The sequence below is a fragment of the Agelaius phoeniceus genome, chromosome 9 (genome assembly GCF_051311805.1).
Source record: "Agelaius phoeniceus isolate bAgePho1 chromosome 9, bAgePho1.hap1, whole genome shotgun sequence".
In the NCBI taxonomy this organism is placed as follows: domain Eukaryota; kingdom Metazoa; phylum Chordata; class Aves; order Passeriformes; family Icteridae; genus Agelaius; species Agelaius phoeniceus.
Genome location: NC_135273.1, coordinates 20,882,050 through 20,908,630, shown reverse-complemented (window position 1 = coordinate 20,908,630; position 26,581 = coordinate 20,882,050). Strand labels below are relative to the sequence as shown.

The 26,581-nt window shown below is 37.7% G+C and overlaps 1 protein-coding gene across 4 annotated transcripts in view; it reads right to left on the bottom strand.

Annotated features, from left to right (window-relative positions):
- Positions 1-26,581, bottom strand: part of VCL (vinculin) — a 56,008-nt gene that overhangs the window by 7,604 nt on the left and 21,823 nt on the right. For all 4 annotated transcript variants that reach the window (XR_013183475.1, XM_054636930.2, XM_054636928.2 and 1 more), the window contains exons 3-18: positions 23,499-23,649; positions 21,555-21,663; positions 19,044-19,166; positions 18,625-18,785; positions 12,798-12,888; positions 11,888-12,035; positions 10,861-11,014; positions 9,752-9,927; positions 8,576-8,766; positions 7,036-7,235; positions 6,200-6,328; positions 5,035-5,184; positions 4,341-4,449; positions 3,055-3,357; positions 2,349-2,473; positions 1,844-2,029 (exon numbers count right to left, since the gene is read on the bottom strand). Coding sequence is in view for 3 of the 4 variants with exons in the window: in XM_054636930.2 (XP_054492905.2) it covers positions 1,844-2,029; positions 2,349-2,473; positions 3,055-3,357; positions 4,341-4,449; positions 5,035-5,184; positions 6,200-6,328; positions 7,036-7,235; positions 8,576-8,766; positions 9,752-9,927; positions 10,861-11,014; positions 11,888-12,035; positions 12,798-12,888; positions 18,625-18,785; positions 19,044-19,166; positions 21,555-21,663; positions 23,499-23,649 (2,506 nt within the window). In the remaining variant the exon portion in view is untranslated. The remainder of the gene's footprint in view (positions 1-1,843; positions 2,030-2,348; positions 2,474-3,054; positions 3,358-4,340; positions 4,450-5,034; positions 5,185-6,199; positions 6,329-7,035; positions 7,236-8,575; positions 8,767-9,751; positions 9,928-10,860; positions 11,015-11,887; positions 12,036-12,797; positions 12,889-18,624; positions 18,786-19,043; positions 19,167-21,554; positions 21,664-23,498; positions 23,650-26,581) is intronic.

Sequence of the window (26,581 nt, the reverse complement as noted above, 5' to 3'; positions counted from 1 at the left end):
ATTTAAAAGTATCCAAATATCCCTCATTTTCTGATTTATCCCAATGAGGGGGGAGCCAGGGAAATTAAAGCAGTAGACATTGTTCAGCTGGTGTTCCATGAGAAAAATGGAGCACATGAAAACTCAGAATCCACTCAGTGAAGAGCAGCTTTTGTAAAGAAGGAAAAAAAAAAAAAACCAGATTTTCATTCTTAGAATGAACAATGTTATCAACATATTTTAAAGTTTAAGTACTTGTTCACCCACCCCTCCCACTTTACTGCAGGTAAAATACCAGTAGACAGTGATCAGCAAAAAGGAAAAAGACAGTTGACACACAGTCTGTTGGGACTTCATACAAGCAAGACCTTATAGTTCTGTTTTTCCAGGGCTAGCCCATATTCCTCAGTAGCACTGTCCATCAATCCCTCTTCCAACCAATAAAGAGAGTTCAGAGACTACAGAAGTGTTTTTAAAACTTCTTCCCCCAAAACAGACTGTGAGAATAACTGAGCTCCTCTTGCTAAAATGATGCTTAAAAAGAAGGACAATTGGGAGGCTGACTTACTGGGTTGTTAGTCTCAAATGAAAGCAATAAATACAGTGTTTTATAATCTTAAGTCACTGAGCTTGGAGATCTTTCATAATCAGCAAGGAGTTTTAAGGTCTGCTGCTTGGCTCTGCACTATTTAATGTAGAATGCATATAGTATATATGCATATATATAGTATATATGGTAAAAGCATTTTGTTACCTACTCTGTATTGTTCAATTCAGGGATTCCAACAGGGATCAGTTCTGGGATTCCAACATCAAAACACTTTTAGGAAACTGAAATTAAAGCTTTTAGCCTCAAAATTACCTTCTGAGATCACTAATACATTCCAGTACTGTCTCTTTAGTAATATAAAAAAGTGCTTGGTATATCTAGAAGTATGGGGAAAATAGAGCTTTGGATTTTGGATAAGAGACACCCAAAGAGATTTGCAGAAACTTTTTTTATTTTATCTGTGCTTCCAAAACAGATGTCCCTTTAGCCCAAAGCACTAAAGTTGATTCTGTAAGCTATTCAAATTTATCTCCTTACTCACCATCTAATTTAGTGCAGAAAAAGGGAGAGATTAAAATAGCCAAATTCTGTCCCTTAAACTTACACTTGCAGAAGCCTAAACATCTGAAGTGCTTTCTCAGCACTCAGCTTCTGCCAGAGAAAAAATGTAGCTCTTGGGGAAAGGAGGGAGAAAAGAAAAGCAAAACAAAGTGATATTAGCATTTATGAGACCAGCAAATTCACTCTTCTTCATAGCACTGAAATGGGAAGGAAATTCAGGTTTTCAGCCTTAACAGGAAAACGTGACTCACTCCAAAAAAAGAATGAGACCAGGCTACCAATATGTGGTCATTTTCCCCATCATAAATGCATCTGATTAACAGCAAAGTACCTTGCAGCTTCCTCCAGAATTAAGACAAACCAGTTCACAATTTCTGCAGCTGGCATCTGCAAAATCCATATGGACTTCTGCACACAGACTTTTCAAAGTCAATTAAATATAGCAATCAGCTTGTCAGCCTGCACAAGCGTATTAGTGACTCTCTAGGCAATACCAGCACCAAGAATCACAAACAGCTTGGCATACAGAGCATATTTGTGTTCCCAGGACTATGTTAATAAAGCAGTCTAGCAATCCTAAGCATTGCCTGACTGACCCTTGTTCACTCTGATCTTGAAAGGGTTTCTAATTCCTCCTACACCAGTGTTTTTACTATTTAGTCTGTGAAAGACACTGTCTTAAGATGAGACACACTGATCCTGAAAACAAAAAGAGAATCCTTTTAGCACAAAACACTTAGAACAATTTCCTACCTTGCTGGACCATTTCCGGGCTTCATCATGCAACTGCCTTGCAGCCATCATCATGGGCTGATTGATTGCTTCTCCTGCCTTTTGCTCTGGGAACTCTTCATCCTTTTCTTCAGGTGGTGGTGGCCTGGGCGGGGGAACCTCCCCCTCTGGCAGTGGTGGTTTTGGAGGAGCGAGCTCATCAGTCAGCTGAGGGAGGCAAACATCTTATTGAGAGCAATGAAACAGAGCAAAGACTGAGCAAACAATGGTGTCATGGCAGGACACGACTGCATGACCTCAGGTCTTGTTCCTGTTTTCCAAGTGCTTCCTCTTAAAGAAAATACCATGTTTTACACTTTCCTTTTGAAAGCTGGATTGATATTTTTTAGACTTGAGGCTACTTGTATGCATGGCTGACCAGATAATACCTTTTATTTCTAAGGAAGAATAATATACTTAAGTAATTTCAGTGTAATCCACACATCAATGATAATTGTCTATTTTATTACCAACTACCTACACTTACATGAAGGTGCTCAAGGTCAGGAGGAGGAGGAGGAAAATCTGGTTCCTGAGGCTGGAAGGCTTCTCTGACTTTGGCCACAGCTCCCAGAATTTTGTATCCAGAATCCAAGAAACTCTTCTGCAAACCTGAACGAAAATTCCAATACCAGTTTAATACCAATTTAATAGAACTTGGTAATACTTAGAACACTACCCCCAAAAATTACTTCTCCAATGTACTGTGCCAAGTACACTTACATATGTATTTAGAAACTACCAAATTGTTTACAGCAGACTTGCATGCTTGAAATGTTAGTGTCACATGCAACATGCATACAATAAAGCCTTGGCTGAATAATAATCACTATCAATAGCCAAAGTAATTCCCTGAACAACTTTTAGAATCAAAAAACTACATAGTATTTTCTGCTATAAAGTAGTATTACTTAAAACTAGCAACAAATGCTTCTAATTAAGAACATGAAATTGCACAACATATTAGAATGCTGAATCCTTTTCCCCTTGAATATGCCAAAGGCCTTTGATTGCATTTTAGAACAGCAGGATGCAGCAGTTAATGGTGTGAGCTTGATTTCATCATTCTGAGATGTAGCTGTACACCATATTTACATAAAAGGAGATACACAGCTGTATAAAAAAAATGAGCACTACTTCACATCATCTCCAGTCAATAAAAAGCCCATTTTAAATTAGCTGACAACCCTTACCAGGATCAGAAATGTTGCCTGCCACAGCTTTAGCATCCATTACCATGGGTGATATAGTTTTGCTCAGCTCATCAGAGGCTGCTTTAACAGCCTCCCGAAATTTGGGGTCTTCGGAATTTTCCACCTCCCGCTTTGCAACCAGCAGGATGCGGTTTGCTCGCCTGGCAATGCTGGTGGCACCAGCTACCAGCATCTGAGGCTGCATGTTGGCCATTGCAACTTTACATTTGTCCAGGTCCTTCTTAATGGCCTCTTCTGATGCATCCAACAGAGATTTAGTATCAATGGCTTCATCCACCAACCCTAGAATAAGAGTTCAATACATTAATATTCTAATGTATTCATCTGTGGAAAGGGATATTTGGTACTCCAGAGATAGTTCAAAACCAGAAAAGTATTTTAACACTGGGGTCAGGGGAGGAGTAGAAGAGGGCATGGAAATCAGACCAAAGTACTACTGCAGTTTAACTCGTGATTCTGTTGTACCTCTGTGACAGTTACCATGGTAAGCTTGGTAATGACATCCCAAGCTCTTACTCCTCTACCATGGAATGTTGTTTCAGTCAAGAATTGTCTTAAACAGAATATGCAGCAGAGATTCTTTCTTCACACCAAATTTCTTTAAGCATATTCAGTACTTTTTGTACTCTCCTATTCATTCCAAAGGAAATATCCCTCTTGCTGTGCTTTTTACACAGGGGTGATTCATAGTGACAAGGCAGTGAGATTTAAAATACCAAGGATTTAATTACTGAGATGAAGGAGGAGATAGTACAGTCAGCTGTTCAGCAGGTCAGTGCAAAGGATCTACACTTGGGAAGGACTGTAACATTTCAGTACCTCAGCAGGAGCAGTAGCTTTGTCTTATTCTCTGTATTCATTGAGCTGTTACAATATTTTCAACATATTTCCTTTCCTTCACTTCATTATCTGTCCTATTTCAACATGCCAAGATTATACAGAAGAAAACCTCAAGTTGTCACAGTGATATACTGCTAGAGTAGCAACTGCAATAAAAAATGATGGTATTCTGATTTTCCCAAAAAAGAACTAAAGCAGAATTTGCTCCTCTCCAGCTCAGTATCAGCAGATAAGGAGCCAGCTATTTTGTATATTTTGTAACATATACATATTCCTGGGGTGAGAGAGCACATTCCCACTTCTCTTAATTTATTTTTAACCAATCATTATTCTTTGCATGTTTCATCAATCCAAACAGCATGGAGAAAAATCTATACAAGCTAGTTAGCCACAGGTAGGATCTTCAACAAAAATTCCTACTTTACCTGTCATTTTCTCTACATTATCAATCCACTGGTTTTTCATGGTCTCAAAATGTTCATAAGCAGCTTGATTTCCAGGATTTCTCAAGAGGATACGAGCTGCTGATACTACCTGCAAACAGAAGACATTTTTAATTGTCAGTACACATCAACATTATGCACATTCTTGAAAATGCTCTTGTTTTTCAGGACTAGATGTGTAGCTCTACATTTGAAAACCTAGTTCATTAATTCTAGTATCTAGCTCCTTGAAGATCTACCATACTTTGAAATTAGCTGACAAATACTTTTTTCTGCAACTTCAATTATGTACTAATTTCTTATAAACAACTCTTGAAAACACTAAAGTACAATACTTATTACACTACCAACATTTAGATAGAAATTTATTTTGGAATAAAAAAGGAGTATCTTTCCCCTTACATATTTTACTAAGCCTCAAAATCATTTGGTTTCAAGTCTAAGTCACAGACACTTCTGTCCAAGCGCTGAAAAATAAAATGTGTCATTTGATCTTTTGTTCTACTTTTAGTATCATGTATAGAAATATTTGCCATTCCCCTTTTGAGAGCATCAGCACTATGTTCTTTGTTGGTATTAACAAGCATCAATCAACAACATTCTCTTTGAGAACAGAAGCATAAGGAAAATTCCCCAGAAGTCATCCCCAGTCCTTTTAACAACCCTGCAAACCCACCTGTGGGGTGAGTTCCCTTGCTGATTTCACTGTTGCCTGAATGCCCTCCACAGTAGTTTTATTGGCAGTTCCAACTGCAGCTGCTTTTTCTGCTGTAGCTCCCAGTTTAGCAGCATGGTTTTCAAAGTTTGCTGCTCTTTCATCAAATACCTAGTTGTCAAAAGAGAAAAAAACATTTAAAAAAGCCCTAACCTCCTTATCAGAACAAACAATTGCTTCAAAGTGTCAGAAATACCTTCGTAACATCCCCACTTAACTCATCCTGAGAGGATGCAAAAGGACACAAAAGCTTTGAAGGCATTTGGTTTTTTTAATCTTTACATTACCAGACTTTCTTCTTTACTAACTCAATGGGACAACTAAGGAGATGGCTATGCACTTTATAGCTTCAAGGTATGAAGTTCAGTAATTCCTGATGACTACTGCTGCAAGAAATACTCTATTAAAACTATTTTAGCTCAGAGATTCACCTTCAAACCCATAATACAAAAGTAACTATATTTAAAAGATAAATAAGGGGGTTTACACTAAAAATTGACATTGGAAAAAAACTGCCTCCTTTTACAGTGCTTAGATATTCAAGAAACAGAGTAGTTGGACAAAAAGCTATCCTGCCACAAAGCTGAATTCTCCAAGGCCTTGGGAATTATTTTGATCATGTAGCCAAAAGCCAGAATAGCCAAATAGAACTGCCAGACACTGCATTTTAGGTACTTCATGTGCAGCCAGTGGCTTTCAAGTACAGGAAACAATATCCAGCAAGAGAACAGGTTTAGTCTGTTGATTAATTCTGGCATGAATTTGACTATTGTAATCAGCTTATGTAATGCTGGGATATAAAAATCCACCAACTAGTGTGTTAGGGATTTTTGCACAAAAATTTTTCAATGTGATACCAGCAACATGGGGAAACATTTTTGCCATTTATGAAGTCAGGGACAACACTGTTTCCTGGGTTATACAACTCACAGTCTCCAGGAGTCTGGAGAGGTTTGCACAGTAATCTTTATGTTGTCAGAATTATTAAGCATGTACCACAAACTTGAGAAAAATTACCAATTCATTTTTCAGAGCACTGATTTATTTTTCAAAATACCAATTCAGGTAAAATTAAACAATAACTGAAGCTTTATATGGAAAGAAAAGACCACCTGGGTATACTTGCCTCATCTCTGTTGGGAGCATCAGAGGGAGCAGTGGCTGCTACAGCTAACAATTTAATAGGAGTTGTGGTGTCACTAAAAACATCAGAAACTTCCTGGGTCATTGCTTCTTGCATTCGTGCTTTAAGATCCTTAAAAAAAGTGGAAAATTATTAGCATATGATAGAGGGATATTAAGTTGTAAAGGTTCAAATCCCATAAAACCTTCTCTTGCAAAAAAATGCCTGTTCCAATGGCAGATATTAAGATAAAATTACCTTAGAAGTATGACCAATTAATCACCTTTTACATAATTTGAAATATACACAGCTTACATACCACTCCTTGAAGCAGTCTACATTAAACTCTACACCTACATTTCACACCCTACATTAAACTCTTCTTGATTAGGCCTAATCTCAAGCCTAGCCCTCCTCCCAGCCTTCATAGTCTAAGCCCCCCTGTAGAGCCTACACCTATGACTGCCTAAAGCCCACGTAGCAGCCCCCATTGCCGGCTCCATGCTGCTGGCAGCCCTGCTCCTAAAACTTGGAGGCCATGGTATTATACGAATCACAGTCCTATGAATGAACAGCATTATTTGAGACCTTGCCCCTCAAATCTGCAATACTGGCATACTATTTTTTTTAAGACAGACTTAAATTTTCCTTCTAAACTGTTCATCTGAAATTAACCCCCATGGCACAATAACAAGCCCTTTCTAGAAAGTCTGCTTTAGCCACCCAGCTAAAGCAGCAGGTCTGTAGCTGCACTGTTGTTTCTATGGAGGCCTCACGCACACAGGGCTGGCAGAGGAGCCAGGGGTTTCAGCGCCTGCCTGCCCAGAGCAGGTCCTTACCTTGAGCGAGTCCTGGAGCTGAGCAGCAATGGCCCTGGCCTGCGGGGACTCGCCCTCCCCGCGGGCAGCCAGCTCGGCCAGCTGGGCCGAGAGCTGCTCCACGCGGTCACACTTGGCCAGCAGCTCCTGCCGGTACGGGCCCATCATGACGTTGGCCAAGCGCCGGCCTTCGGCAACCAGCCCCCGGATGGCTGCCTGGCCTGCAGGGGACAGGGGACAGGGCAGTGACACGCAGGGGGACAAACACCAGAGCCACCAGCAAGCACCACAAGCCTACGTGCACACATCACAACTCCTGCGTTTTTAACAACACTCCCCTAGGCGGTAGAGAAGATCTTGTGCAGTTTATCACTGAATAATTACAGTTCAAAACCACAGAGGAATTCAACTGTCTCCAGGTTTTTTTTGTTTAATTCAGCAACTCTGGCTAGAGATACATCCTTTTTAATTAGAGTGGTCTGACAAAAAATAACCATGGCAGCTGTCAGGTATTTCCACATAACTAATCTGTTGAATCCAATGGAGCACTTACAAATTTCAAATACTGCAATTCATCCCCTCAATAGAAGATGAGCAGCAAGAGGGAAAGAAAAGACAATTAGAAACACAACTTAAAAAGCCAAATGCCCTCTCCCAGAATTCCAGAAGCCATAAGTAAGAAGTGTCAAGTAGTCTGGATTGCAAGGGACAGTGGGGGTAGGGAACACCTTACAAAGCCTCCACAGTGTGTCAAAAGCTTTTCCATAAAAAAATTATTTTTAGCATGGGTAATTTCCTTCATTCACTTACAGATGCTTCCTGCTCATTCACAAGAATGTAATTCTCTGTTCTTTCAATAATACAATAGCAGTATTCTTTTAAAAGAACTCATCATGTATGAACTCCAAAGACCTACTGAAGAATAATTTTAAACTAATGCTAACCCATAAGTAATCCAAGTTTGTGATCAAGCTTTAAATTACCTAAGAAGTTGTGACAGCATCAGACTATCCAAGAATCACTCAGCACTGCTGGCATCTTTTATATTCTTAATTTACTTTTCTTATGAGTATCCTGCCAAGTGCCAGCAACTCCTGAACCAGAGTTATATGCTCATCGAGAGTAAAATGAGATTATCAGATCCCCTTTCTCTTTAATTGTTAGCATTCTCCTCAGATAACCCAGAAACCATACAAGAAGTGATACTTCTAGGTCAGGTTTATGAGTGTTTTTCTCTTCTCAGAAGGACTTAATTACTCAATTTGCAGGAGTAGGTATAAATTCAAATTTGAGATACAATATTTGCATAATAAGGAAAGCAAGAAGCAATCTTAAGTTTGTTTTCTCTACAGCACGTGTTCTTCCATTCTTTAGGAAAGAACACAAAGAGAATCACGGGCCAGCATAATTGCAGTCAGGACTTAGCTCTAACTCTAAGTCTCCACACCAGTGAAGATTCAATGCATCCTCAGCATCTCAGGAGCAGTAGTTTCCACCACAAAAACTGGTGATGGGTTTGATTCTAAACCTGGGGGGGGGAAATCATAGAGGAAACACTTACCTACTCCCCTATCAGCAACGGTGGGATTGTCTATCCACCTCTGAGCTTGTTCAATCTTGCCCTCCAAATGGACAGCTGCTTTAACTGGCCTTGTATTTGCTACAGCCCTGTTTGTTTTGGACTGTAAATTCTGAAGTGATGTAGCTATTTGCTTAGCCAAAGCACGGGCCTCAGGAGAGTCACCTTTCCCACTAAGGATTTAAAAATAAAAAAAAAACAGTGTAGTCATAGAAAGATCATTTACAGATGATCTTAAGTTCAGCAAGAAGACACACAAAAAGATCTCAGTATTTTTAAATAAAGTTGAATTTGACCCTTGGGTTGAGACTCTGAGGAGCAATTCTCTGCTGTGGTGCCTGGACATTACATATGTTGAGCACAGCACTGAGGTGGGGGAAGGCATAGACTGGCATTGCCAATACTGGTGTAAGAATTGATTTCCCATTTCCATGGCTGTCTTATGAGGAACTGCAATCATGCCATACAGATTACAAGCAGAAGAGTAAGCAGCCACAGAGCAAAGGCTATATACAAACCTGACAAAAGGTAGCACATTAAGACCTACAGCAGCTAAAGTTCAATAAAAATTTGATTAAAGCATCTAACTAATGAAGCAAGAAAAACATCTATTGTTATATTGCAACCAGCCTTAGGTGAAGATGACAATTTGTACAATAACAGTTTCTTTCTCCTCTTCCATTCTCTAGCAGCCTCTTTGCAAAACTGATACAGAAATAGAATTTCTGAAAGGCTTATCTTTTGTATAGTTTGCAGTTACAGCTTAGAACACTGACCATGATGGAAGTGGTAGATATTCCACTTTGATATTTAGTAAAGTGCTTAGCAGAAACCAGTCATGACACCCATCTGCATAAACAAACTTAGATTTCCCTTTACCTTGTTGTTTCAACAGTACAAACAAGCTCACTTTTGGCTTCAGTTTCCTTCTCAAATATTCCATAGGCAATAGAAAGAAAATACTTCCATGTAATACATGTCTGGTTACCTTTTTCTTAAGGAAGCCAGTGCAAGCTAGGCTTTGAGATAGAAATCACTAGGCTGAGTAACTTAAAAGGGTTTATTTTAATGATCAATATTTTGATCTTGCTCAGCATTAGGAATGCACAGGAAAGTCATTCAAAGAAATAAATCAATGGTGATGAAACAAACACTTACTGTCGTCGCAGATCTGACAGCTTGGCTGTCAAAGCAGATATCTCCCCCAAGGAACGAAGGATGTCATCTCTCTCTTTAGGCTCCTCACACATTTCTGCAACTTTCCTTGCCTCAGCCATAATTCCCCGAATATGCTCCTCCCCTTCACTGCCCCCATTAGGATCTGCAAGCCAATTCTTAACAGAAAGAATGGTGTTCAAGTGAAGACAAAAAGTAATGTTTATTCTATACATGATTTTATAGGGAAAGAAAATACCAATAGAGCTTTCAAAACTTTATTCTACTGCCTCATAGTTTTTCTGTTTTGAAAAAAAAGTCAAACTAGATTAAATCTACCCAAAGATTTTACATTCTCTCTCTCCCCTCAATATTTGCCAACAATAATTTAGAAGTAAAATTGAATCACTGTCTTTAGAAACTGATGATGTGACTTTCAGAAAAAAATGAAAACATGCTCTTGAGCCCAGGGTGTACACAGAGCTCTTCCTATAAAGTCCCATTACCATTTCATTTGATGCATATATAATATTAATGTATCTTTATCTATTGATAATAGACACATATAACATTTAGATAAGGTATATTATTTCATGATAATCATAATCATCACTGGGTAAGAGACTGACCATTGAGAGATATTAAGAGTAACAAAAATAAAGGATCAATTGAAAGAAAATGTAGTTTCATTAACATAATTTCTTTTCTGTCATTAACATACAGTTCTAAATCCTGAACTCCACTCCCAAAACAGAGGCCAAAGAAAGGGCTCTGGTTTGATCCACAAATAAGTCTGTTCAATCTAAACCTCTTCTATTCTTTTGTTTAATAAGATTCATTTATATGCAAATTTAGGGTATTCCATAATTTTAATTTAATAACCTTGAAATTTTTAGCAATGCCAAGTAAGTTACCAAAAAAGATCAACTGAAGCAAAATTCACCGTATGCTGTAAATCACTGAATTTAAGATTTTTCTTTGTTAAAGCAAGTATCCCCTCTATGTTCTTCCTGTCAAGTAACTGTGTTTTGTTTGGAAACAACTACAGTAGTTCAGTATAACAGCTGTGAGAGTGGCAATGTTCTGAAGGATTTACTAATCACTGGTGGTACCTGAGCAGCATCAATCTTCTTAGCAATTGCCTGCTTGGAGTTGGTCATGGCCTCCAGCTTGCGGGCTGCGTTCTCCACCTTGGCAGTGAGCAGGTCCAGCCCCTGGGACACCTGCTGGGCTTTCTGCATGGCCATGGGTGTGGCACCCTGTCCTCTGCCCGAGACAAAAAGAGCACCACAGGTTCAGCTCAGGACTGACTAAAGCTATTTTCTAGTCAAGGAGCAACAAAACCTGTTTGCACTTATTCCCAGCATTTATTGCAAGAGATATAGAACTTAATCAGATTTGGTTTCCTCCTTAAGGAAACAAAAAATAAGTGAGGAACAGAAGTAGAGATAAAAACTAAGAACATATTTTTCTCTATTCCAGAATGTGACCTTTAGCAGTCTCAGAGGAATAAACATTTTTTAAGAGTCAAAAAGTAAAGCTGTTTAAGGATACAGTTCCATTAAAGTACCCAGGACAAGGCCCCTTTTCTCTCATTTACAGACTGTTGCAGAGAGTCAAAATCTGCAGGAGTTAAAGTCTTCCTACATCTAAGTGATGACAGCAAGTAAATTAAAAAAATAAATATGAAAATAAAATGTCTTAGCTGCCTCAATCATGTGACATGCAAAGTTCAATAGAATTTGCCAGTGAAGGATAGATCACATGTGGTAGTTGTTGTTTAACATCCCAAAAAACACCTGAAAAGTAGAATATCCATGTATCTTACAGTAAGTGGAGTATATCTTCTTTGGAGAACAGACTTAAGAGGAGAGTTTAAAATTTCCTTTCTGCCTAATTTGGAGGAAAGTTACGTGTTAGCAAGCAAAGTCAGAATTATCTACTTGAGCAATTCTAATCATCATATTATGTAATTAACATTTCTCCTATTAAAACATATTCTCATCAGAAAAGAAGAAATTGAAGTAAAAAAAGGCAAAACACAGTTCTGGCCTGCTTTTTTACAAGTTAGGAAGTGACAACTGCAGAGAAAACATTTCCATAGCACTTGGGAAGCGCCCAGCCCCAGTAGAGCTTTACCTGGCCCGGAGGTCAGCCACCTGATCTGTCATCTGCCCCAGGGTTTTGCACGTGCCCAGGATCTCTCTGCGCTCTTTGCCTGCACACAGCTCTCCTGCTTTGCCAGCTTCATCAAGGATCTGCCTTATGGCCTGCTCACCAGCATCCCCTGAGGCACAGGGTCAGTCAGTACAGCAAACAAGACATTCTGTGACATGTATGAGAAAACTCCCGATATCACCATGTCACGTGAACTGCATTAGGTTCAGCTGGGAAAGCACATTTACCAAAAAGGGAGATATACACCAAAAAACAACAATTCACATCCAACTTTTACAACTGTATTAGTTTGGCTTTGATTTCAGAGGAAGTCCATTTAATAAGGTCTTTCGACATCCAAATGGAACAGACCTCTATTGAGTTTTGTTTACTTGAAAGACACAAAGGTAAACAAACCCTTATATAAGTAAAGGTGATTGCAATTAGGCATATTTATGGCAGATACTCATACTAAAAATTTTATGTCAAGACTGAAAGAAAAACACTTAAAGAGATTCTGTTAGGGAAATCTCAAGTTATGAAAATTCGAAAATACAAAAGAAGGGATTTTAAATATTAGCCATGGCTACAATTAAGTACTGTTCAATTCCCAACTTTTTGGGTATACTGCTGGAATGCAAATTAAGAACATGTATGTTCCACAGAATACATATATTTTAGACCATTTAGAAGAAGCAAAGCCTTCCAGGTCATTAGACACAACTTGTTAAATTCCCAGTATCTAAAGAAAGGAATAAATACAGGCACCTTCAGAATGATCCACTATGTAAGGGTTATTAATGCTTAAAGACAAATTTGTCTTAAACAACAGAAATAATGAGACCTTCAAAAATCAAAATACTTTATGCTGTTGTTTGTGTTTACATATTACCTGGAGGTGCATTTGGATCTCTCAGCCAACCTTTTGCCTGATTCATCTTTGAATCTATTAAGGCTAAAGCTCTTTTCATGGCTTCAGTGTCCTTTACAAAAGAGAAACCAGCAAAATGATACTCAAAACAAAAATATCAAAGCACAAATAATCATTGCAACCAAAGCTGACAAAGGTTCTATAAAGCAGAGTCTACTTATAAAAACCCATTCGTATAAGCAGCTCAAAACCCATTTTCAAACTAGCAGGTCAAAATAGCTTCTTTCCAGTTAGAACAGACATCTTCATTTCACTCAAAATGCAAAAATTATGCATGCAATTTTAGTGGTTTTTCTATTTCTTTATTCACTAGTGCTTTAATTTCCAAAGTTGGAGCTCTAATAAGCACACATCTTGGAGTTAGTTCCATTTTACATCAGGGCACATAGAAGAGTTGTGATGTAATTGGAGTATCAATATCTGGTAATTGGCCAGTGAATCTTACTACTTACTTCACATAAGAGGCTGCACATCTGCATTTCTCACCTGCTCTGCTGCCTAAAGTCAAACAGTTACTGTTTACAGAAAAGTAAGACTACCAGCTAATTTCTGAAAGTCTCAGATATAGAGCTGAATGTCCTTGGAGACAGACACAAGTATTTACAGGTGATTGTTTAAAACTCTGAACTCCTCTGCCAGGATCATCAAAGAAGCTGTTTCCTTCACTATTATGCCACTACTATCCAACACCTCAGGCTGCAGAGGAAACAACCTCCCAGTTCTGATTTCTATTCACAGTCTGCACATTGTTCATGTGCCATCTCTCCACTAGAGGCCACAAGTTTTCCATCTTACACAAACGGAAGGACAATGAAAACAGTAACATGTACCTAAGTAAGAAGTTGCAGAAAAGCCAAAATAGCTTTTTACCACACATATCATGGAAGTGATTTGAAATGCATCTAAGATCCCATGAATGGTATAGAGATGACAAAAAGAAGCCTGGCTCTCATATAGCATCTGAATCAGACTGCCCATGTCCAATGCTTTTGAAGAGAAGCCTACTACCATCAGTGATCAGTATCTTGCTATAGCATGTGCTATCCTGACAACACTAAAGAAATGCCACATTTTGTGGAGTTGTTCATTCTGCATGCTTAGTCTCAAACATACAACACTAATAGTCTGGCATTTTTATTGAGGCATATTAGTCTGTCAGCTATTGATAAGGTGCTATAATATAATTCAGCAAGCAATTTTGTAAAATGTCATGCAATGCAGCTGAATATTTTTAAAGGCTCTTCAATCACAGCCTGAGAGAGAGCACCAAAAGCAGAATTATTTTCACCTAGATGACTGGGTCTCAAATCTAGAAACTGGCTCTCCAAACTGAGTTTGGACCTGTTTGAAAAACCTTCCAAAAGGTCGGATATGCAGCTAGGGGTGGGAGATGGACACATTATTTTAAAAGTTATCTTCTCTATAGCTCAATAATTGTGCATTCAATGTATGCTACGAGACAGGCAAATATTCATTGACTATTCAAATGTGTATATAAATCTTACTACCTATGAAGGTAGGTGTTACTGTTTTCTGTTGTTTATGTCAGGCTGAAGCTACTTTAGCTTGAAATGCTATTTCAGGCCTGTCTACCCAGAAATAATTTGAAACAATTAACTGAATTTTTAAAAAGGCAGCAGATGTTTCTTATTGTGCCAATGCAATGGTAGGAGTGGGTGGAGAAAAGCAGTGTTGGGAAAACTGTCTTTGCCCCTCCCTTTTTACTCTCACAGGCTTTGTGTTGTCTCAGCTGCCTGCAGAGTTGCAGTTTCAGCAGAATTATACAGAAGCCTCTGAATCTGAGGTCTAATATCTGAGGATAAAATCATAGGTGCTGCAGATTTTGCACTCATGATTTTGTACTTGCCAGCACTGCCCCAGCAGCAACAGGATCCATCTGCCCTGTCATATGGAGTTACACAACTGGATTGCTCTGCAGGGTGAGCCTGGCTATCCTGTGTTCCTCTGCATATGTCCCCTTTTCCTATTGAGAAAAGTCTGGTAAAATCCTAGCATAGCACTTGAAGTGTTTCAAGACAACTGCTCTTAAAGCACCAATTCCCCATCTACACAGCCCAAGGAATCCCTCTCAGCCATAGCCTGATCAGGAGTTTTCATTGCAGTGAGCTGAATAACACAACAGAAAACTAGAATGCATCCTTAACTAGGGTTGTTGGTACAGCACTTTTGTGTCTGCCAGAGCTGTGTCTGGTGTCAGATACCTGGCAAGCAAAAGGTACAGCCATACTGAAAGGTCTGGACTCACCAACCAATTCAGGCTATTAAGAAAGAAGGAAGACAAAGGCAGAAACACTCCATCTAAAAAAACACAGCAACTTGCTCAAGGTCTCACTGCTTGAAAGTGTCTTGACAGTCCCAATTTCTCCAGCTGTTTAAATATTTTACTCCTCCCCTAAACAGCTAAATATATTTAAAATGTAACTCTTTGGGATTTGCCAATGGAATATCGTTTGCAAGAATGATTTTTTTTTAATACTACTGCTCTTTTGCAAAAAAAAATTATACAATTTCATCAGCAAAAATTTATTCTTTCCCTCCTCTCCCTGCCAACAGTTCCTCTGTTATCAAAAGGAAGTTTATTAACAAAATCAGCACTATTGCATTTTCAGAAGAGGTAAACTTATTTCAGTTAATCAAATTAAACAACTAGGGCAACACTGTCTGAAGGGAAAAGAGCAATCTGGATTTGTTCCAAACCAATTCCTAAAGCAAATATTATTGAATACACTTCCATGCATCATTTCTGCCACTACCAAGAATTTCAAGCTTATTCAGGGAGCAGGTAGTATTGGCTCTGCTATGCAAAAGAGCAAAATAAATCCTACACAATTCCTTGCTGGATGTAAAACACAAGCTCTGACTCAATAGAGTGGTCTAGTCTAAGGATATCTGCATTTCATGACCAAAGAAGGCAATGCTGGAGGAAATAGGCAAAGCCAGTGTTCTGGCAAGATAGATAGCTTAGTCACCATTCAGGGTTCCATCCTGCAAGACATTGGATATCTCTCAGCTTCTTACAACTGTTAACTCCCTCCAATTCCATGGAAATGAAAGATGTTTGGATTGAGTATTACTTGAAATTCATTTTAAAATAAACACTAACAATACACAAGAGAAAATTAAATTCCTCTGAAAAGCAAAAAAATCAAGGAAAAAAGTTCAAAGCTATGAATGAAAAAATAGATACAATTCTTTTCCCCAGAATTTAGTCCAAGAATAGTATTTCAGTTCTAAAGCACCATACTATTTTTAAAATCCAGTGTAAACAGAGATTATTGCAATCCAGTAATAGTAATGTGCAGAGTCCAGAAAGACCAACAAAATAGTTTACCTACAGCTACAACTCCTACAAAACCTACAAATTTGGCTCCATACCTTGTTCATTCTCCACTATCTCTAGACAGATTGTGATAACTCAAGGTATTTTATGTTTATTATTATATCTTGAGTTATTTATCAAGTCCAACATCAGCAACAGCATGTACTATACAGATAAAAATTCAAGGCTGGGCATCCCCAAACACCTTTACTTTATTCCAGAAAAGCATGAGGAAAATCTTTTCTTTCACCACCAGGCACAAAATGCATGCAACAGTGACCTCAGCTACAACTAAACAGCTCCTTCATCTCCCTCCTAGCAAAATAACAAGTCAATTCTTAGATATGTGTGCAAATACAGGATAATGTCTGTGATAGGTGGCTATTAGCAAACTAGATTCTGCTTCTTCATCCCACTGCATTTTTCAATTCAAATGCTTTGTCATCACTTTTTGATTAATACCCAGTGCTACAGTTCCAAATCATTAGGATATCTTAATTCAAAAACAAAATACAATTAAAAAATTCTCAGTTCAGAACAGAATGATACTTTGATTATACTAATCCATACAACATATTTATGCATTAAGCATAATGACCAATGTTTTCCATTAGGAAATACTGCTAATACACCAACTGTTTTCTTAATTAAATCCTTTATTAATCTGCCTCACCAGCAGTATGAATAAGAGTTTCCTAAGCCAAAATTGCCAAGTCCTTGCAATAGACATTTTTCTTTACCACAAAAATTTCCACATTTGTTGTGTAAAATAAAATAGTATCCATATTTCATAAAATACAGGAAAGCTTAAATCCAAAAATAAAACTGAATTGAAAAAGTGCCCATGCAAGACTGCAGTTTTATGCCTAGACCTAAAGAACATGAACCATCTGAAATGAAGGAAGGCTATGGGTAAAACACTATGGAAGAGACAAAATTCCTGACTTAATAAAGCTTTCTGGCCATGCAGAAAGCTGATTCCTGCATGACTGGACCCTTTATTTGTCACTGGAGAGACTCATAAATTAACATAAAAGCATTCAGCAAGAATGTGCTGTAAAATCTTGCCCTAACTCTAATCAGATTCAGAAAGAGTCTTGATGCAGATCAGCTTGCAATTACCATTCTCAGTGACAGCCAATGCTACACACAGCTAGACAGAGCTATTATGATCTTTTTAAAACTGTGTGTATATCCATAAGTATAAATGCCAGTGCCACAGCTGGCACTCAGAGAAGTTGCACAGCACACAGTCTACACACAGCACAAAATCCCACAGACATGCTTTTTTTGGGTTTAGTACAAGGTAGAGGTGGAGGGTGTGGAAGAAAGCTTACCTTCTAAAGGTGAGAAAAGGGTAAGAAACAGGACAACAAAAACAGAGATGCATACAGTAATCATAATAAGGAAGTGATAGTGACCAAATAAATCAAGAGGCAAACTAAGGGTCAAGTGCCAAACAACATAGGCCAAAGTGATTTTATATCTTGGTTACATCAATGTTAGATTTCCTGCTAGACTCTGCTTACTAACCAGTCTGGCTTCAGGTCTCAGTAAGTTTTCCATGACATTTATGCTTATTTGTTGCTCATATTGTTAACCTTTAAAAAAGTATCCTCAGCAATTTACCTCCAAGTACTCAAAAATAACTTGGCAGGAATTTCAGTTATGCAGCTGCATTTATTTGTAAGCCCAGAACACTCATGGTTCTGTCTGTCAGACCTGCTTTACAGTCTTCTAGACACTTCAGCATCACTTCAGAGCAGCAATTAGCTCCAGGTTAAGTGGTTGCAGTCACTCACACAGCTCAACACTGAGGTGTAAGAACCAATCCTGTCCATAAACCACTTTCACAGGCATCAAACTTACCCAGAAAGCCTCTTCAATCTAACAGATTTCTTTTTGAGATAAGACAAAAACCTGAAATTTACTCTCATGTCCAGACTAAAAATGGGGCAGGGAGAAACAGGGCAAGTGTTCAAGGAGGAATTCCCCAAAATTGACTAAAATTTCTCTGTTCCAAGCCTTTTGCACAAGGAATACAACAGCAGCCTATCTTTTCTGGCAGGATCTAGAAGGAAAATCTCAATCTCACTTATGAGACCAGCTGAATGAACAGTAACTTTTATACCTAACTATCCTATGTCAAAAATTATTATATAGGGTAATTATAGATAGGGAAAATATCCTTCTTTGAGTGGAATATACAATATTGCAGGACTTCCTAATGATGCTGAAACTAAAGCACAAATAAATCTGTCTCCTGTTACACCACTGAGTTGCAGTAAACCATCGAACTACCTTCACATGCTACACTAGTTAAATTTTGCTTATTTAGAGAAAGCTAAATATTTCATATTTCAGTGGTCTCAGAAGCACAAGTTTAAAAGGGTAAAACACAGTAGACAAAAACTAGACTTCTACATACAAATGTTGATATGAAAATACCTTGCTTGCCCAGGCATCTTCATCCCAGGAAGTGAGTTGCAATACACGAATTATTTCGTTTATCTCAGCACTCATTTTCTCTACTGTGAAATTGCGATTTTTCAAGGCCTCTTCTATTCCCTGGCTTTTAGAATTTTTTGTGGTTACAAAAATCTTCATAGCTGTGGAAATATCAGAGATTAGAAAAAGGTATATGCAAGACCAATCAGTGGTCAAGTTGACCTTCTACTGTATTTATATGGAACATTTCCTTTTGCTTGGACCATTTCATCTCAAAGTAATTGAAGTTTTAATACAAGAAGCACAGTTACTTGCAATAGATTACAGATGTCGAGATTATTCTTAATTGACATAAAACATGGGAACTCCAGTTCAAAACAATAATTCAGAATGGTATTAAAGAACAAAGCAAAACATACCTGAAATAAGTACTGGCAATAGCTCCTTGACTGTATTCATGGAGTTTACCAGCATAACCCTATGTTCCTGATGAGTTAATTCCTGTTGTCGCTCGTCAATCATTTTGGCCATCTTTGTCATTCCTAAAGATTGAAGTAATTGAACATTAAAACACTTGAGATTTCAAAACAAGAATAAGGCATAATGATTGATGAAAACTATAATGAAGTTTAAAACTTTTATATTAGCAGCTGTTACTTTAAACACATTCCAGATACTTCAGAGAAGTCACCTATTCAAAACCTAGCCACTTTCTGCCAAAACAGAAAGACTACTCAAAATTCTTGATTTAAAAGCCTATCAATAAAATAGGAAAATACTTGAAATTACAGGTTTAGGACAAAGTCACTTAATGAACACTGGAAGCTGATTAAAGGGGCAGGAGGAGGGTGTCATCTTTTCTGTTAAGATTTGATCCATGGCTTAAGTGAAGGACAGAAAAAGGAAATGTCAGGATTTTGTTTGCTTGCTTGGAGGTTCTACCAGAGGTCAAGAACTTATTTATTTACACTTCATATTTGCTAGAAATACTTCAGTACCCTAGAAGCCTGTAAAGAATTACATTTATTCTAGAACAATAGCTAAGACTTGTGAGGTTTATCACACAGTGCATGTGGAAACTTCAGACACAGCTTCACAAAAACTTATTATTTAAATTGGTGCTGTAGTGCTCCTACTCTTTCTCCTCCAGGGTACAAAACTGGAAGGAAGCTGTATATTCTTTGGCTGAATTACCTTTCTGCTGGTTAGCATCTTAGGCATGTTAATACTGTTTCATGACATCACTGAAAGTAGTAGGATCCTCACATTGAGAGCACAGAGAAGCAAGCTGTGCAGAACCACATTTCCTTTTAAATGACAAAAGCCTTAATACGTAATCATGTTCCCCTCTCAAGTTCCAGCATAAACCCTATAAGCACTTCCTTGACTTTAAGCGTACCTGCTGATACTCCTATATATAAATATATATTATTTATATAGTACTCACATGAATGGTTAAGTTCAAATGCCCATTAATATAACTGCCAGGACTCTGGGCTTTACATTTTGTGGGCATGGGCTGCAGATGTTGAGCAGCAGCCAGCTCAGACAAAGACAGAGCTTCTACAGCATTCCAGAAGCACAAGGCCCACTATTTGTTCAGAATACCATGAGTTTAGAGAAGATTATTTACAATAAAGATAACAAGCCTATACTTCACTCTAAGAAACTAAGACACTTACCCAAGACCTCTGTCATACATATGTAGCAGCAAATTATGTGAGGTTCAGTGAAAAGAGCCAAATGCTTGTAACTGAGCCCAACAGAGCAAACTGAATTTAGGGAAAACTTCCATTTCAAAGATATGTAAAACAATAACCACAGAGAAACTAAATGTGTATATACCAAGTTGAAGAAAATGTTTCAGGGAAAGAGAAGATTGCCCTTTTGTTTTATCATTTCCTCTTCAAAACAAGGCAAAAACTATTTAATTGAAGGCAATTTCTGATGAAAAATAAAAGTTTAGAGAACACTATACCTCCATATGGAACTTCAAAGTTTTTCCACATCTAGAAACAAGGTCAAGTATACACGTGTTAAATAAAAACAGGATAATCTACAAACATGCTCTGTGCCATGACAGCTCTTAGTCATTTCATTTATCACCTAGCCACATAACACAAGTATTTATAAATATAAAGCACTAACTAGATTCCTGCTGGTTTTATATAAGCATTCTTTAGTTCAGTGTAATTTTAATTCCAACATCTTCCTACACTACCACCACCACATCTTGATTTTACAGAATGCATTTGTTAAATACTTTAGCTACTTCATGCTGAAGCTAAAGCATTTGAACTAGCAGATGACAGATTAATGGTAGGTTTCCTCTAGAGCAACAGAGAGATAGAGACAGCAGCTCCTCACTTACCCATCACTTCCACCACTCAAAGTGTGAGTTAACACAGTGAAGTAACAAGTAGAGAAGGAGCATCAAAGAGCAAACAGAGAATTTCCGTAACAGCTGGGCTTTTGTATCATACTTCAAGACAGCTATTTCTGCAACCTCATTAAGATGTTAACATATGACATGTAGCATATATTATTCCAAGAAATTCCTTCTGGGCTTAAGTATCTCAGCCAGTGCAGACATTTTATCAGCTTAATGGATTTTCTATCTGTGAGTGCTTAGTTACACAGCTTTTTCAATTTTTTTTTTATCCTTACTAATGCATGCTTACTTCCTTCACCGTACAGGAAAAGTACAGTACATATCATTCATGTGCACATCTCATTTACCAACATCTTCTGCATTCTTGAAAGAGACTGTGAAACAGAAAGAGTCATTCTTCCCAATAGAAACTTCTAAAGCAACTGCTTTACCATTGTCCCAGTGTTCAAAACTTGGGAGAGGGAGATGTTGGCAGGAGAACAAAGCAGTAGAAAAGACTATACTTGATATATTTATGAAAGACTGGAGCAAATCAAACCTGGCCCTAAATTCTTTGTGTAAGTCACCAGATCCTCCATTGTCTCTACCACTTCTGCCACAGTCAAATATTCCAATATTCCTTTGCAGACACGGATGATTTTACGGACCTAAGAGAGAAACATCCCATTATTTCTTAGCTCAAGCTAAGACACACTTGCATTAGAAATGCAAATCTGTTATTAGAACAGTTTAGTTATAGCACTTGCTAATAGGACAAATGGGCAATTATAAAGGTCTGAGATGCTGAATAAGTTACCCAAATTCCATTAGTCAAGTGCTGTAGTGGCAAGCCAATATTCAATCAGCTTTCCACTACTCAGCAATGCAAAATCCTACTTCCAATGTCTTCACTTTGTATGATATACAAAGGATAGCATTGAGAAAATGGATTAGAAAGAGCTTCATCTATGTATGCTGTCATGCTTGAAGCTTTTCATTGCAATTTCATCAATAAAATATTTAACTTAAATAACAAAGCAAAGCTACATAGAAAGCAGACTTCAGGCTTTCAGAGGAAGTATCATTTACCATACAGCTTTACATATGGATACAGCATTACCCAGCATTCCAGCAGGGAAGATAGATCCAACATCTTAAACTTTCCGGAAAAATCTGTGAAGGCTGTATTTCATTTACCTCTGGACCTCTGCCTCAGCTTAACTTCTTTCAGTCTACATTTGATTCCCAAACAGTTCTGTCAGTAAATATCCTAACCTCTGAACCACATTACTTCTGACATCACTACATACAATTATGTAAGAACGAGTTAATTGACATTTAATTTGTATCAACCACATGCAGTGTTTAGCACCCAGAAAAGACCAAAGCTTCCTCTGAAACCCATTTCAGTTTGTCCCAATGTTAGTTTATATTGAAACTTAGCACAGACATGTGCCAACTTAAGTACTTGTAAAAATCAATCATTCCTGACTAATGGCATTCTTTTCATTAACAAGGAGTTGTCAGGTGAGTCCCACAAAGCATTAAATTCACAAAAGTCAATTCATTTCCTAAATAGTAGAAAGAGAGATTAAAAGCTATTAACTTCCTTGAAAGCCCCATAACACTTCTATTAAAAACCATTTCAGAGGAACATGCTAACATTGCCATGAGATGGTTAAATGAGACATGGATACCATGTTAGATTACTCAGAACAGCAAGAAGAGCAACACAATTCCATAGGTTAACAAATTGTGGCAGAATTAGGATTGACATCAGTATTTCTAACAGCATGATCTTTCTTATTCAGAAATAAGCAAGACTGTACATCCCCAGAAAGAGCATCAAAACTTTGATTTGTAACAAAAAAAAATTCAAACATGAGACATTTACATTTCCTTGCAACTATGGTTTGGTGGGTTTTTTTTTGGTACATATGAGGACGGACAAACAGCACTTCTGAGTCAGTTTCTGGCTAGTGCAACAGCCAAAACGTGGCAACTGTTCGATTTATCAGAATACATCTTCTGATGCCTGACTAGCCAGACAGTCCAAATTTGTATTACCTCCCATCCCACAAGGCCAATTAAATTGCCAGAGCTATTGAGCCAGACAAACATGTTAGAAAATGGCCCAGGGCTTCTCAATGAAGGGATACAGAAAATATAAGGATCAGTAATGGGTAAAGTGAAGGGAATACAGAAAAGCATCAGGAAGGTATCAGACAGTTGAAGAGATCTGGCCTTCTTGAGCAATAATCACCTTAAGTTTAGGCAGCACCTAAACATTATGTCATGCAAAAATGCTCCTAATGAAACAGAGCAAAAAGTCTTAAGCTCCTTCAGACAGAAAGGAATGCAAAATATGTTTGCAATCAAACTGAAACGGTCAAAACCTCATTAATCTATTTAATAGTTTGGTTTAGCTACTTTAGTTAGGGGGACATTTTAATTAATAACACTGTTGAGCAGGCACTTATGTCAGTCAGGCTGGGATTCCTACCTCTGCTTCATCGAATGTCAGGAGCAAGTCTGATGTTCCAGAGAGGATTCCTCTTGAGCCATCAATGAGATAATCTCGAGCTGGGACTGAGTAAGGGTCTGCCTGCAGCATCTGGGCTGCCCGCACCAGCTTGGTGCAGGCGTTCTCCACTCTGTGGGAAGCCAGCAGACAACAATTGCTGGTTAGCTCCTGTCTGTGTGACCACAGGCTTGAGAAAATGCTGGATTTATTTTTAACTTTACCATTTGAGGCACCACCAACAAACTGATCATTCTACACCTTTATAGTTAAAAAGGCAAGAGTATTTATTGTATTTTTTCTAACAAAAAGTCACCAGCAACCATACAATCTAGTTTTTCAGAAGTCACACAACCTTCCCACATAGGGAAGGTCTGAAGTACCCCTTACAGAGCACATAGTACAGTGTCATTAAGGAGAGATCCCAACCCAGCAAAATACCTTACATTCTTCATGACAAGGGCAGGGAACAAAACAATGATTCTTTTAGGACTTCATAATCAAAGTAACTGTTAACTTTTACCAGCCTTGTATAGGCATTGTTATTCAAGTAGCAATTGCTATTAATACATATTAAATGACAGCTACACATGAGGACAAAATAACAGTTTTAAGAAAGACACTGTGCTCTGGTCATTGAAGCTGTAATCCAGGTCTTCAGAATGTTAACACTCATAGAAAGAGCATTTTAAATAACCACAAAATGCCATGGTAAGGTACAATGTTCAAATGCAGCTGGCAATTCCAGACATAAAAGCAGAAAGAAGATTTTGCAAGATATTACAGTATGTAAATACAGTAACACAAAAGCTACTTAGAATAAGAAGATAAGCTCTGAAATTAGATTCCATCAAATCATTTAATATAACAATTTTAAAATATCAAAAATTGGAAGACTGAAAATGTTTTGATTTTGTTCTTTTGTAATTACTTTGTGATGGCTTTGGAGAATAAAAAATTCAGACTTCCCTGTCATGTTAGCTATGCTACTCATGACTGCACTTTCCTCCACTGTCTCCCACTTCATTTAAGTGTAGTGTAACGCATAATGCTCTGTGCATGTGAATGCCATGTGCTCATTCGATAACATGAGGTTCCAACAAACATAAAACACTTTTACTACAGCAATGCTACCTCTTATGACCACTTCTGCATGCTTGTCACATAGCCCATTTTCTACTGACCACTTGGGCACATTCTTTTACCATATGTATTAAAGTGCTTTTGGAAAGTTATAGTTAACCCATTTCCTCCTCCCCCCATGTTCTTTGCTAACACAAATATTAGAACTTAATGGTTACATCTAAATTTAACAAGTATAAATAAGACATCCACTACAGGAAAACTCATTTTTGTCCAGAAAGTAAAGTTCTCAGCTAACAGCTCCCTAGAATAGATCACATTGGATCAGCTACATTATCATAACCAGCTCTTTTTGGGAGACATCTGCTCAGTGTATCAGATGGCAGAGGCTCCTAACTGAGCAAGAAAATGCCACAGGATTTCAAGGCAGAAAGTGGAAATGGTCTGCTCATCACTATGCAATGCACTTAGTTGTGTTATCAAAGTCAACTGACTTCACTAAATTACACTTCCGTGCCTGCTTCTCACATTTATTCTTTTCAACTCTGCCAAGAAAGGGATTAAACAAATCACCTATTCAGCAGCTCAGAGCTATAGGCTCAGAAATACTTAATTTCCTACAGTTTAATTTCATGGTTGTCTGTTTAATACTGATAATTATCTCAAGGCTGCCTTTCTCATTTGTTAAGACAAGAATTAACATAAATGCATGTTACACCCAAAGCCATCATAATTAATGAAAATAGTGTTTCTAAAGATTTAAAGTTTTCTTTTACAGTTTTTAGGGTTGAACCTCTTAAAGGCAAATATGAATTTCAATAGTATAATGCCTATTTTGTATGAATTTCCCAATGCACTTAAAATGCTTCAGCAGTGTAAGCTGTGTACAAGAAAATCATAGTGGTGTTTGAAAATCAGACACATTTCATCCAAAGCACACATGCTAGGGAGCAAAAGATTAGGATTCATTTACTTCCATGAAAAAACAAACCAACCAAAACAACACAAATGACCAAAGCCCCTAAAAATGTAATGAACCACTTGTTCTATCACAACAATCAACCATGTTCAGAAGTTTCAAATAGAAGTTTATTGCTATGGTGAAATTTCTAATCTCCGTATTATATTGCAACTTAAAAACCCAACAACGTATCTTAATAAAAAAGTATACTTATTTTTGAGGCATAATTACAATAAAGCTATCTTAACACCAGCCAAATTCTTTGTGGGGAAGACACTGGTCACAATATTTCTAACCATACTACTTTGGGTAGCCAATCTACTTAATCACTGTTAAATGTATTCCTTACAAAACATGAGGGGAAAAAAGTAGCTTATGCTAAACTATCATTCTAGTTTTTAGGTTTCAGGATTGACCTCTGCTTTTCCCTGAGTTTGTTTTCCAGTTTAACCACTACAGTTTAGATTACTTGCAGTTCTAGAAATATAAAGTAAAAAGCAAATCTTTTATGTTAACAATAATTTGTTAATACAGACACCAGCAGTGCAGCTACAGCTCGGCTACCAAAATAACATTAACATAGAATAGCATTATTGCTTGATTTGTTAAATGAGCATGAAAGTTAAACAAATTTTTATTCTCAGTGTAAACAAATAGTGTAACCCTATTCCTTGCCTAGAGACTGCAGTTCTTCACTTCTCTACAAGAGAAGCTTAACAAGTAATAGGAACACATTGCAAAACATCTGATGTAAATTATATGCATTAGTTATACTCCCTGGTGATTAAGACAATTAAGATAAAGAACTCAGCATTTTTTAGCTCTAAGTCAACAGTTCCAATGTGGTTTATGTCTGTAGCAAATGAAGGGATGCATGGTAGCTTTTCAGCAGCCAGCAAGTTATTTTGCTGCTTAATCACACTCCTACTGAAAAGCTTTACAGATTACCATAATATATATTTATTATGAACCTTCTACGCCTGTATCAAGTCTTTCAAAATAATAAACACACCTCTCCATC